At 32.5% G+C, this 13,596-nt stretch overlaps 1 protein-coding gene across 2 annotated transcripts; it reads right to left on the reverse strand.

Annotated features, from left to right (window-relative positions):
* Positions 1-1,333: 1,333 nt before the first annotated feature.
* On the reverse strand, positions 1,334-11,563 carry GCP4 (GAMMA-TUBULIN COMPLEX PROTEIN 4). Of its 2 annotated transcripts, none has more exons than XM_068635443.2 (16): positions 11,137-11,563; positions 10,738-11,005; positions 10,534-10,670; positions 10,066-10,164; positions 9,004-9,124; positions 8,135-8,401; positions 7,861-7,941; positions 7,684-7,767; positions 6,245-6,331; positions 6,066-6,121; positions 5,791-5,967; positions 4,895-5,120; positions 3,615-3,703; positions 2,982-3,135; positions 1,924-2,046; positions 1,334-1,850 (listed from the first exon to the last, which is right to left on the reverse strand). In XM_068635443.2, the coding sequence occupies exons 1-16, from the start codon at positions 11,283-11,285 to the stop codon at positions 1,782-1,784; spliced, it is 2,187 nt and encodes a 728-aa protein (XP_068491544.1). In that variant the 5' UTR covers positions 11,286-11,563; the 3' UTR covers positions 1,334-1,781. The 2 variants fall into 2 exon arrangements, with proteins under 2 accessions (XP_068491544.1, XP_090161044.1); XM_090304918.1 differs by having other exon boundaries at positions 10,066-10,169; positions 11,137-11,522.
* Positions 11,564-13,596: the final 2,033 nt, after the last annotated feature.

Here is a 13,596-nt window from a genome sequence, read left to right on the forward strand (position 1 = left end):
GTGGAAAATAAGTTAAAAAAACAAAAGAATTTTTGGTCTCAACTAAAATAATAAATAAGCCATAATTGATATTTCTCTTCACAATATCAGTCCAATCATTTTATTGATTATTATTTTTCACACCTATTTATTTATTTTATATTTTTTGCCTCTATTAAATAATTCATTATATATCTTCAATTCCCGTCGTTGTTTTCTTTCCATTCATCTTGGATCTCATAAAAGGTGTAAAAAAAGATTATCCAATTTTTAAGCAGAATAATTTTATGTTTTTCTAAAACTTATTTTCGTCAATTCTCTTAGCTATTAAAATATAATGAGAAGTTACAGGTGCATAGGCACTGCAAGTGTTCATCCAGTCCTGGAGGAAAAAGGAAGGCGCTTTTTTTTTTTTATCAGCAAAGGATGGCGCTTACAAAATTAACCTGCATGCACACAAACACTGCTTGAACTCTAGTCACAAATCACAGGTGAAAAGTAAGTTTTTTTGATGGAAAAGGGGGGCCAAAATCCCTGAAAAATGAAAATTAAAGGGTGCTCCTTTTTTCTGCTCTTCACAACTTTCTTGTGAGACTTCTCATTCGTTTTCGAATTTTTAAGAACTTTTAAGAGCGAATGCGAGGTACCAAAAAGAATTATCAATGCTTAATGGGTTTTGTGCATGAACCCTCCGTTGGCATTGATGATGATAATGTATGATCAAGACATTATCAATGCCAATATGCCATCGAGAAGCAGGAGAGCTTCAAGAGAATATTCCGTAAGCCACATTCTGCAGTGAACCTATATTCTTCAGACAAAATGGTTTTAGATTGTCTTTTTTAAAGTATAGTTATACGTCTTCATGATCTGCATTTTTTTTGTTTAGGGTTTGTTGAAATGAGAACAACACAGTCTGTACCCAATAAAAATATCAGATCATAGTGCAGACCCTTGTGCTGCTTGTTTTGAACCTTCCGAAGGATATGATTTTGCACGGGCATTGTCTTACAATCAAGTTCATCGATGATATATAGCTTCATTCGTGAGCGCATTGCATAGTATGATAAAATTTAGTGCAACTACGGTATTCAATATGCTTAGAAAGCGTACACAAAATGGGAAGCTTGAAGGTGACAGACATCTTGGAACAGATTATGGTAATACCTTAAGCATGTGTTTTGTCAGAATCTGATGTCCTTTTGGACACTTGATCAGACAGTTGCGAGTGGAAAAATTTGTGATTTCACCCGCACACTGGGTGTCCGCGTAGTGGAATGGTACAAATGGGTTTGTGTATCATACTCTATTAGAAACACCAGATATATAAAGCAGAGTTACCGGATACAATGGCTTAAGGAAAAATTCAGATTATAAAATGTTTCTGGTGGGAGAGGGCGTGTCCACTTTCCACAAACAAAAACCACGCGGGATCACCTAGTTTAGCATGTAGTAATCATATTAAAAACCAATTGCACTATACACAAATATCAATGCTCACATCTACAAAATGCAACAGTGTGGCGAAGACAGCAACAGCCATCTAGCCACCAAATACCATATGCACCAACCACCTTCCAAACTGGCCAGTGTTTTTACATTAAAATCAATCAAAATCAGCTAGGATCAAGAACCACATAGCAAGTGGAATGTGCAACTGACTTTCAGAGGACAGTTGCGTGAAGGTCAAACAGCAACGCAACTTGAATGTCAACAGTAAAATCCGTCACTCCACTGAAGCTCACATGCCAAATACCCCAAGAAGCAGGAAACTTTGAAGTTGTGGTGGAATGATATCGATACTATTGTTGGTTTAAAGCAGGAAGAGTAGGGTGTGGCCTAACAACATTCAGAACTCCCCTTGCAGTTGCCTGTTAAGGGAAAAATAACAGTGAGAAATATTGATCTAAACAGTCTGATTAAGTATTTGTCCAGTTGTTTTACCTCAAAGAAGGAATTCAGATTTAATCGCAAGAGAAAACGTCTCAAAAACGGGGCTCGCTGACTTCCAGCAAGTCTGCTGCTGCGCAGTATAGTGTACAAGGAATTTGATTTCTTGTTGAATTCCTACAGATGTTGGATTAGAGAAAGCAAACAATAAATAAACAGTCAAAACCAAGAAATTTGATTTCTTGTTGAATTCCTATAGATGTTAGATTAAAGAAAGCAAACAATACATAAACAGTCAAAACAAACAATAGACGTCGGTAAAGGACGGAGATCTCATCTAAAATATAGAAATGAAACCATTAATTTGGAAAGGCCCAATCAATTGAAACAGGGATGAAAAAGGGTGACTATTCATTGCATTTAAATACAAAACTGCCTTAGCAATTTAGCTCCAGATACAGTAAATTTCTATGAACACGTCTGAAGAGAAGAGAGAAAGTTCAATCTTTTACAGTATAAATTAGAGAATAAAAGACAAATGAGGTAGAACTTCAGATATTTGAAGGGAAACAGAAGGTCTCAGGCGAACATTCCCATATAAATTTTTGCCACCTTCCACTAAAAAAGGTGATATGCGAACAGAACCATAAAGATGCAACTATATTGTACTCTTTTCTAACTACTACCAGACAAGTTCAAGAGTAGATAAATAATACTGTATAAAAGTTAAAAGCCCATTCTGAAGTTCCCCAAATTCAATTTAGTCCGTCTTACCTTACCTAAGAGTTACAGCTATAGAATTCACATATTTATCATCATAACCTTACCCTCATCATTGATTATTAAATCATAATGAATTATATGGAGAAACAAGAGTACTTTTCTGATATACAAGATATATCATAATATTACAGCCTGAACAAGGCATTCACACACGACAGATTGAATAAGATGATCGTAAATTAGTATCTTCTTTTCTCTTAATTAAAAATGCTCAGATAGTTGGGCCTACTATGTTTAATATATAAAGCTGTATGAGGACAATAATGGCTTTATTGAGATACTTGTTCCTGTACAATTATTAGGCAAAGAAAAGCAGAAATACATATCACCTCAGCTATATGTTCCAGTTCAGAAGTATTTGAACAGTTATCTTGGTTCTCAATATTCCAGCAAAATTGCAGGCAAAGCTTCATGATACTATCCAGTATCCTCGATACAGAACCAATGTCCAAGAAAGCTTGTGAAATCAAGGCTGAAAGATACCTGTTGGAGACATAAAAGTCGAATAGTATGATGTACTAGGTAAAAATAGCCACCAAAAGGAATACAATAAAGCACAGTAGCGAGTTTATCATTCATAAAGCAATAACAGTTCAAACATCAAGGCACCTGACACATGCTTCCAAAGAGAATAAAGTGCACATTAATCAAGCCCTAATTTCTCATTAAACCACAAGTTCAGGGTAAAGGAAGCTCTATGCTGATCTGCTGTTACTATCAATAGCAGCAAACTGAAACTAAAAGCTATCTTTGACCATAAAAAGTAAAATATGATCCCTGCAGGTGAGCAATAGGATATAAGTTGGCGTACTAAGTCAATGGTCACAGAGCTGTATTTAATTTGGATAACCATGATTGTGCTGGTTTTCTTAGTATGCATGTTGAAATAGTTCAGCAAGCAAGATGATTTTACACCACTAGAAAATGTCAAGACTAAAAGCATGCAATTCAAAAAGTATTACTCTTGATGAAAGCCCACAAGTTCTGTAAAATCACGAGACTCTTGAATATGAGATTGCAAAATATTCCATTGAGACTCTATCACATCAACCTGAAAAATGAAAGCACAATTTTAAATGTAAAACAGAGATTTTATTTGCTGCAAAAAAGGTACAGTACACACGAGAAAATTGTAATTAGGATACCATCACCCTACTTCTTTCCCTAATACCAAACACAAATTGGAACTTTTTGCTAATATAAATATAATAATAATAATCTTCATTCAGTGCTTATTTGGCATCTAGAATTTTAAGCATGAAATTGAATATTAGAATTAAAATTGAGCCTGTAAATTCTAATTTTACCAATTGTACCTTCTTAAAATTATTAGAATCATAATCTCAAATGGTAATGTCATGGAATCACAAAATAACCAGCCCAGTCCATTCCTAATTCTTAAATGACCCTAAACGATTACCACTTCCACTTCTAGGAATTAAATTTGTGCTAAACACAAAAACAAAATACATTTCTCTATTAGAATCAATTTGCAAGGTATAGAACTCGAGTCTCACATTAAAAGGGATTTATAAGGCCTTAGGCTCTCCAACTACAATAGCGAGATTGACTTGCTTTCGTGGTGTGGTTCTCCCAAAGCTTTTATCAATTTATATCAAAGCTTTTCACCATGTCTCTCAACAGCAAACAAGTGGTGACAGAGCATTGTAGTCTTTGTACAAGAGTAAACTAGTGAAAGAGCTAATATAATAAACTCTTATGGGCACAAGGCTACAAAGCGTGGGATTTTAGGATCCAATACAAGGTATAGGACTTGAGTATGGGATTCTAGAGTGGAATTTACAAGATTTTGGAATCTCCAACTATGATGTCTAGCATGGCTAAGCTTCTGGGGTGTAGTACTCCGCAAGATTCATATCAGTCTCTCATGCTTCTTCATAGACTCCCGACAAGTTTGGACAAGATATAAATCTCCTTTTTTTTTAATTTAGAAACTAGCTTCTCTATATTTGTTGGACAATGGACACTTTGGTTATGTTAATTTAACAGTATTGGCCTAATTGACTGTGAAGGCTTTGTAATAGTAATACACTTTTTTACATGTCCATTTCAGATGACTTTTTGCTTGCATATTCAGCATATTGCACCCAAGTACATGAATCCAAACAAATATAGAAGTGCTGAACTAGTGTATCAATCCTATAATTACTTTGAAGTTCAAATAATATTTATAGTAGCAACAGAACAAATTCAACATCAAAGATAAGATATGAATGACAACCTGAATATAAAATTGGAGATTTCTGATCAAGAATGCCATATGTTCTCTAACACGCCACATTGGTCGAAATCTCTGTTGTTTCTGCTGTGTTTCTGAGCACTTCTCTTGATCATTTCGGCGTTTGGCAAAATCACTATGATATTGGTGCATTACAGATGCCCATAGCTTCTCCAACTCCATTTGTGTCCGTTTGAGCCGCAGTAAGTATTGGAATATTCTGACGTACCTGTTATTGTGCAGAAAATTTACTGACCCAGAATTAACATAATAAGTTTATTTAAGATATATAGGCCCTAATTGAATAAACTTCTCCATAAGTACTTTTGAAAAAATAAATGAAGCTAAAATTAACAAAATTTCTCCATAAGTTGAAGTTAACTTATGCACTACAACTTTTATAGATGCTCTCATGTAACTTCTCTAGAATATGATGTGAAAGAGTTTGGTTTAAGAAACATTAGTTTGTACATGCTCTCATGTATGAAAGCATTGTTTTAGTATGAGAGGGAGGGAGCAAATCCTGATTAAGTGATTATTGAATATTAAATGTCAAGATTAAAAACAAAGTCATGTGACTTTTGTAAAGACATTTTTCAATCTTGACCATTTAAGCCAGAGGGTCCAATGGTCCCCATGTCTTCATATTAAAACTAAACCAGTGGTCTCACAAGATATATCCCCTACATATAAATAATATGTATATCTCTTAAACCAATGGCCCTTATCATAATCTAACATTTGTATATCCTGCAAAGTTGGCATACGAATCCATGACACATTTTAAGAAGTTTTATACCATAAAGTGTTTCCAGTTAGAAGAACTAGTATAGCTGCAATAAATAGCAAGTGAAAAGAATCAGCCCTTGGACCTCAGGACATTAGCAGTAGTAACTTACTTAGAGAGGACTTCTTGAGTAAAGAACAGATGCAAAGGCCAATCAACAGAATACCCAAGAGCAATACCATCCCAACCATCTACTGACACTTCTGATAAAGCACTACCATCCAGTGAAGAGGCTGGCTTTGGTAAATCGATCAGGGAAGGTTTAACTGTGATTCCAAAAGATGGCATCCTAAAGGGGGAAGAGAGAACATATTAGCACAGTGTTGATAACAGCTCAGCGAGAAGCTAGCACAAAAAGAAGGAAAAACAATGAATATGAATCCTAACCGCAAGGAAACTTTAGAGAAATATTTGTCTTCTTCACCAATAGTTTTTAATGCAGCCTGTATTTCAAAGGAGTTGCAATTAAGCTTTGTTAATACATCTAAAAACATAAACATATTGATGTAACTAACTGGTGAATGGCATGAAACCAAAATATCATTCATATCATAAGGTAAACAAACCAGCTGAAATGGGACCGTAAGATCAGCTTCAGCTGTTGACTGGCGTGGTGGCAATCGCATTAATTGACGACTTTCCTCAAGAAAACACTTGCATAAATAATGAGTAAATCAAAGACGTCAGTATAATTTCATTAAAATTTCAAGACAAACTGAGGTTTGAACATCAGTGAGTAATTGATGCATATATAGATGAGACACTTCCCAATGTTAATTTTCTAGCTAAAAGTTTAGACCAATTTGCAACGTCTCCTATTTTGTAACTGAATTATTTAGTAGTTCAGAAAATTAAACCAATATACAGTTTCAAAGAATATTTTTTACCATTTAAAAAATAGATCATTCCAAAATAAAAACTAAGGCAGATGTTGGAGATCCAGAAATGACAGGGAGAAACTCACCTACCTACCATAATATATCAATTACAAAATACTCAAGCTAGTATCAATATTCAAAATAATCAGTAATCTACAATAAATTTCACTAAACATTGACTGATTAAACGTAATGTCATATAATATGGCCATAGACACAAACACACAACGATTATGATAAAACCAATATAGGGCCAGTTTGTTAAGGATTTAAAAAGAAGTGACTCTGATGTATAATAATTTAGGGATTATTTTTTTGAGACTTTAGAAAAGGCTGAAGTTAATTATGTTTGTTAACAATGAAAAAATCATTTTTTTTAAATAAATAATTGATTTTATGGGAAGTTATTTTAAATAAATTTTTATTTTAATAAAATTCCTGATTTTTTGTAACTAAGACATAACAAACCAAAAAAGTGATTATCTTTTTTAAAAAATTATACCTCAGTGAAAAAGGTTTAAATAAATGTGCTAATAATCAGTTTCAAGGGTTAATTAAAACAAATTCATGCAGAAAAGGAGAAAACATATCATTGACATCACTCTTTGATGGATGGATAGTTATCAAAAGTTCAAAACCCTCTGATATGCACAAAGGAAAAGATTTCTTAGACGCCACACACAGTGAAAACATAAACTTGACACCATATTATAATATTATAATAATATTTAAAATTAAAAAATAAACTAAATATGATTAAAATATTATTTTATTGGTTTGTGAAGTTAAGGTTTTTTACTGTTTGTGGTGTTAACATATCACCACTCATGTGCAAAGGGTCATGAGGGTATATGTTGGGTCTGTGGGCCAAGTTCAACCCAACAGTCCTTGTCCAATGGTTTAATTTAAATAGGAAAGTCTCCCATTAGATGCAGGGTGTTGTGAGCTTAGAGTTGGCATGGTGGTCAGGTAAGCACTCTTCATCATATCATATCACCTCCCAGCCCCAACCTCAACTTTTTATTTCATACAGTTTTTTCTAACACAACGAAAACAAAATTTGCAAATTGATGCACTCATTGCCATTCAAAATGTTAGTATAGAGTAGATAATATTTCAAGCTTTACCTGGAAGAAATCTCCTTTTGCCAATAGAAAATAGTCTTTTAAGGCCTTCAAGTGGCCATTCAAGTCAGCACGTACAACCACAAGCTGCAGACATAGAGGGAATAGAAATTAAACGCTCTGAACACAAATGCTTCAAAAATTAATCAATACATGAACCAGAAGATTTAAGTTAAGCACCTGCCAGAGATGACTGGCTGCTATAGTCTGAACAGAGTCCACAGCACATTCAAATGATCTTTTGTGAAATTCAGATGATTCCTGTGGAAAGTTAATAATGAGTTTTCCTAAACACTAACTGGAAATGTTAACAGTAAAGAATGATTTATTAGTCAGTTAGTCAGAACCGAAAAAGTATGACACATCAAAAGGCTGCCAACAATCCAACTATTTAATAAAACAGCTTTGGAAAATCAGCATCTATATGATTGAGTGAAATGCAGGACATGAAAACCTTTAGGTTCAGAAGCATTGCTTCAATCTTATCTGCCTCAGATTGTGGAAGCAAATCATCTCCTATTCCCATATTAATTGCAGGTTCCCTGTGAAAATGAAAACGCCCTGCTAATCCATGTATTTTCTGAAAACTTTTAGGCATTTGAGGATGCATAGCATCCCCAGACTGGAAGGAAGGACTTGGATTTCGTAGAACCCTAACAGCTTTTCCGGCAAAAAGAATTGATTCAGCAACACGCTCAGGTATATATTCTGGCAGCATTTTCTGCAAAACAAAATTATAAATAGTAAAAATTGTATGTATCAACCCTTGGGTGACCTGTCAATCTAATGTTAAGGACAATTACTGAAGTGGACAAAATCCAATTCATTAAAGAATGGAACATGCAATTCATTGATACAGAAAAGTGAGCTTACAAACACTAAGCCAAAACAATATTCATGAAAACGATCACGTTTGTTTCAAGGAATGACATTCCCAAGAATACTAAATGTTATTCCTGAGTAAATTAAAAAATATCTTGGGTTAGATATGAATATTCCTGGGAATATCTTTTAAAATTCAAAATCATTAAGAGTAGAAATGGAAGTTATAATAATTGGGTTAGACAATAATCTTCCATATTCCTATTGGAATATAACTTTCCCAACCCTGTCTAGGAACAAAAATGAAGCAAAAACAAGGTATTACTACTTTCCCTAGCTCAAACAGTACCTACGATAACTTTTTTTATGGATTATAGTGAACATGGGAATATTACATTCCAAAGTTCACTTTCTCGCCAATAAATTTTTAAACCTTGAAACATGCACACTCAAAGGAAAGCAGCTCAGAGTCATGACATGACCAGAATTAGCTAATGATACCAAATAAACATGAAATCCCAAGTGCCAATCAGACAAAGATGCATCATCAGTTGACATGCGTGCCAACTTTTCAGAGATGTCCGGATGAGATGAGTTGTTTCCTACATCTCTATCTTCTTGCCTGAAAAGCAAATGAATGAGGTCAAATATATAATTCAAAGGAAAATAAGAGTTCTCAAAACCTAAGAAACCAGAAATTATCAATGCTACCAAATAATCACAAAGTTTAAAAGAGGTGAAGAAGATGAACTAATATCCAGATAAATTTTTCATGTACCACACACATCATATATTTTACTAGCATAGTTTTTTTCTTGTTTGGAAGGGAGAGATCAGAGGTGATAAAACCTTTCGTCTTTTGATGATTTTGGATAGGTTGTCTCAGGTATGGGGTTAAGTGTGGAGACACAGTAGAAATAAAAGAAACAAAAATATTATGAAACTGATATTCACCTGATATGATGTGATATGTTATAATGTGATGATATGATAAAAAAAAACTAGAGTACTAACCCTTTATTTATACTAATCAGACTCCTACTAACAGGAGACCAATCATAAGATGAAGAAATATGGAAACCAATTCTAAAAGTTAGTGAGAAAATAGGAAATTAATCCTAAAGGATAATCTAAGATATTATAACATGTAATCAAGATGATATAAGATGTTTTCATACATTATAAACAGATGAAACAGATAAGTATTATTTAGTCATTGTCAATTCATGGTGACATTAGCATATAACAGTAACTATAGAAATATAGCAGAGGCTACAATCGTTTTGATAAATTATGACAATGATTGATAATAATAATAATAATAAAATATTATTATTATCATTTATAACCAATTTTTTAGTATGATACATCAATCGTGGAAATAAAATATTTTCAACAAATGCATTTACAAAGTTTGGAAGTCCAGGATAATTAACAAAAGAGTATATCTTACTCTCAACACCATTTTTGCAATACATCATATCAGTCTGCCCCTATAATTGTTTTGAGACTTGTTTACAAGCATATCAACAGTAGACACACTAAAAATTAATACGGAGTTACCTCCTAATGAAAAATTCTCCATGCTGGTCTTGAAGAATCCCATAAACCATCCATGATGCAAGCTGGTTATACATGACCTGGTGTCCATGCCAAAGAAGCCTAAGCTTTGGACAATAATAGCCAAAAAAAGATAATAAGAATTAACCAAGGGTGAAAGTTGAAGACTAATGCGATGTTTTAAGGATCAGAAGAAATAAATTAGTTCCAAAAGGAAATCCATCATTAAACTACCCAACATGATAGTCCTCGATATTTTTACTTAACACCTATATTTTTTATACTAAATTAAAGATTTGTAGTGGCTAACAGAATTAAAGCATTCATGATTTAACATTTTAAACCCTAGATGTTTTTTACTACTAGTCTCATACAACAGCAGAATTTAGAGGCTAATCATCACATAGTTGGAATGACATAACCTGCATCTTAACACTGCCAAGAATACTATCCACCAAAAGAAATGCATACCTTTGCATGCAAGTCTGTAATTCAGGCACTCCACAGTGGCACCTCTTATGCAGAAGATTAAGAAGTTGACCTCCGTGAATATCATCACGCTCAATCTCCAGGATGAGTTCGTACAGAGGAGGCAAAAGGCAAAAAAACTGGAAAAGAAATCAAAATCAAAATCAACGTCTAAATAAACTGAAAAGAGAGAACAGAAAAAATTACCTTGTTAAGGCCCTGAGTAACTGTCGCCAAGATAGGCATGGTTTCGGACAACAACTTCTGTTCAATATGCAGAACCGCAGACCTATAAACTGAGAGCACTTCAACAATGCCATTGGCTAGGGCCCTACGATACACACTTCCCTTCTCCTTTTTCTCCAAAGGGTTCGTATTCGCAGACCTTATCCAACTTAAATTCCTGCACTTGGCTGAAAACCGCTCCATCTCCCTATAATAAAACCCCAACACGATGATCCTCTCAATAAGTTCCCTGCATCCAACACAATCCATTAGAAAGTTTCAATTTTCAGGGTGCCCATTAAAAATTACCCTACAAACTAAAAGAATTGTACTTTGGGGTTTAGAAAAAAGAAAAATTAAATTAAAAGGTGGAGTTAGAACCTGTCGCTTGGGTCGATAAAAGAGATGTCGGGAGCGAGCTTGAAAGTGCATTCGTCGGAGATGGGGGCTTCGGCGGTGAGGTGGTCCCGCCGGTCGACGATTAAATCACCGGTGTAGCCCAGTAACGCTAGCAGAAGCTCGTGCAACATTGTTGTCTCTTGAAAATCTAACCTATCGCTTGTGGAGAAAATGCATGCGTTCAGAAAACTGGATCTTTTGGAGAAGAAGGGTTAGATTGGATCAAAGAGATTTGAATTTTTAAGTATAAAGCAAGTTCAAAATGAAAGCTCCAAAAGCATTGAGCAGCTGAAGGACTATTTTTCCTGCAAAATTTAAATCTCACTGCCTATCAGGGTGTCACACTTCTCTTAAATTAAAGTCGAAACACTCTTAGAACTCTTAGAACACTTAGTGTAGTGTTGAATTCAAAAAAATATTTGTGGGATTTGTTAAAATTCTAGCATGGTTCTAACACAATTTTAAAATGTATAAATATAATAACTTTTTAAAAACTTAAATTTATTGTATAAATATTTATTATGATTATAAAAATGTGAGACAAATTCTTTGAATTAATCATGAAAAATATCTTCCTGCTCTCAAAACAATCTGAAACATATTTTTACACATAAATATTTATTTTCAATTTATATAATTTAAAATTATATAATATATAGATACGTATTCTTGTATCCTACATTTAGAGATTATACGTACATTTAGAAATTATACGTATCTCCGTGTCCTGTCGTGTCAATGTCCATATTCGTATTTGTGCAAGATAGGTCAATGCTAAAAAAACAAAAATATTATACTTACTGAATTATATGAGATGTTGAATTTTACTTTTCTTTAACTAAACATGCGCATAATTTGCATTTTGGTTTAATTTATTTTGGAAATAAAAAAATTATTTACTACTTTTCTAAGAGATATTTTAAATGATAGTTAAAAAAATTAACAATTATAAATTTTTAGCTAATTCCTTTAAAATAAGGAGTTGTAACTTGAAAATAAAGTGTAGTTCTAATCATTGATTATATAACTATTTTTAAAATTTTAAAGAAAAAAATAAAGTAAATAACGGTTTAAAAAAATGTCACACATGTACTTGTAGTAAATATTTATAATAGACAAACTGTATATTTTCGTTAAGATTGGATTCTAAAAGTTAAAATTTATATTAAAAAATAAATTTGAATATAAACTCATACTAAATATTACATTTTTTATTACAAGTATTTTTATAACCTATGTAAATGTTATTTGAAAAAGAAATGAAAACTATTCAAGAAATGTTTTAGATAGTTCAATTAAGAATATATCAACGTCCAACTGCATTAAACTAAACAAAACAAAGATAATCATAAATTATTTTATACTAGTCAAAACACATATTCACATTTTTATTAAATTAAAATACATATAATTATATAAATTTATTATTTTTATGAATAATTAATTGAAAAGTAATATAATTTAAAATATAAATATATATATATATATAATTTTGTAAAAATAGTATTAAAAATTTATATAACTATTATTTTTAAAAAGAGAAGTTATTTAGTTATTTTAAAATCAAGAAAAGTTATTCAAGAGATAAAATTATCTAATTAAAAATAAATATAAATAATTTTTGTAATTTTTTAGATAATTTCTTCTAGTCATGTAGTACTGCTAGTAATACTAGTACTGCAAGTAATTCTAGTCCTCTAGTACTGCTAGTAATACTAGTACTGCTAGTAATACTAGTACTGCTAGTAATACTAGTACTATTAGTAAAATTAGTACTGCTAGTAATATTAGTAATACTAGTAATATTAGTAATAATATTATTATTGTTAGTAATACTAGTACTACTAGTAATACTAGCACTACTAGTAATACTAGTAATACTAGCACTACTAGTAATACTAGTAATACTAGCACTACTAGTAATACTAGTACTGCTAGTAATACTCATACTACCTGTAATACTAATAATACTAACACTGCTAGTAATACTAGTATTGTTAGTAGTGCTAAACAAACTAGTAATACTAGAAATACTAGTACTCCTAGTAATACTAGTACTGTTAGATATACTAGTAATACTAGTACTGCTAGTAATACTAAAATACTAGTACTGTGAGTAATACTAGTACTGCTAGTAATATTAGTACTGGTAATAATACTAGTACTAAGTAATACTAGTATTGCTAGTACTACTAGAAATAGTAGTAGTGCTAGGAATACTAGTACTGCTAAGAATACTAGTACTGCTAGTAATACTGAGACTGCTAGTAATATTAGTACTGCAAGTAATACTAGGACTGATAGTACTACTAGTACTCCTAGTAATATTAGTACTGTTAGTAATATTAGTACTGCTAGTAATACTATGACTGCTAGTAATACTATGACTGCTAGTAATACTATGACTGCTAGTAATACTATGACTGCTAGTAATACTATGAC

Source organism: Phaseolus vulgaris, chromosome 7, assembly GCF_051622355.1.
Source record: "Phaseolus vulgaris cultivar YP4 chromosome 7, ASM5162235v1, whole genome shotgun sequence".
Classification (NCBI taxonomy): Eukaryota; Viridiplantae; Streptophyta; class Magnoliopsida; order Fabales; family Fabaceae; genus Phaseolus; species Phaseolus vulgaris.

Coding starts and splice junctions, on each gene's coding strand:
- GCP4 (XM_068635443.2), bottom strand. CDS start 11,285: ATGTTGCACGAGCTTCTGCTAGCGTTACTGGGCTACACCGGTGATTTA. Junction 3,704..4,894: donor ATCTCCAATTTTATATTCAG/GTTGTCATTCAT, acceptor TTCATTTTTCAG/GTTGATGTGATAGAGTCTCA. Junction 3,136..3,614: donor CTTGTGGGCTTTCATCAAGA/GTAATACTTTTT, acceptor TGTCTCCAACAG/GTATCTTTCAGCCTTGATTT.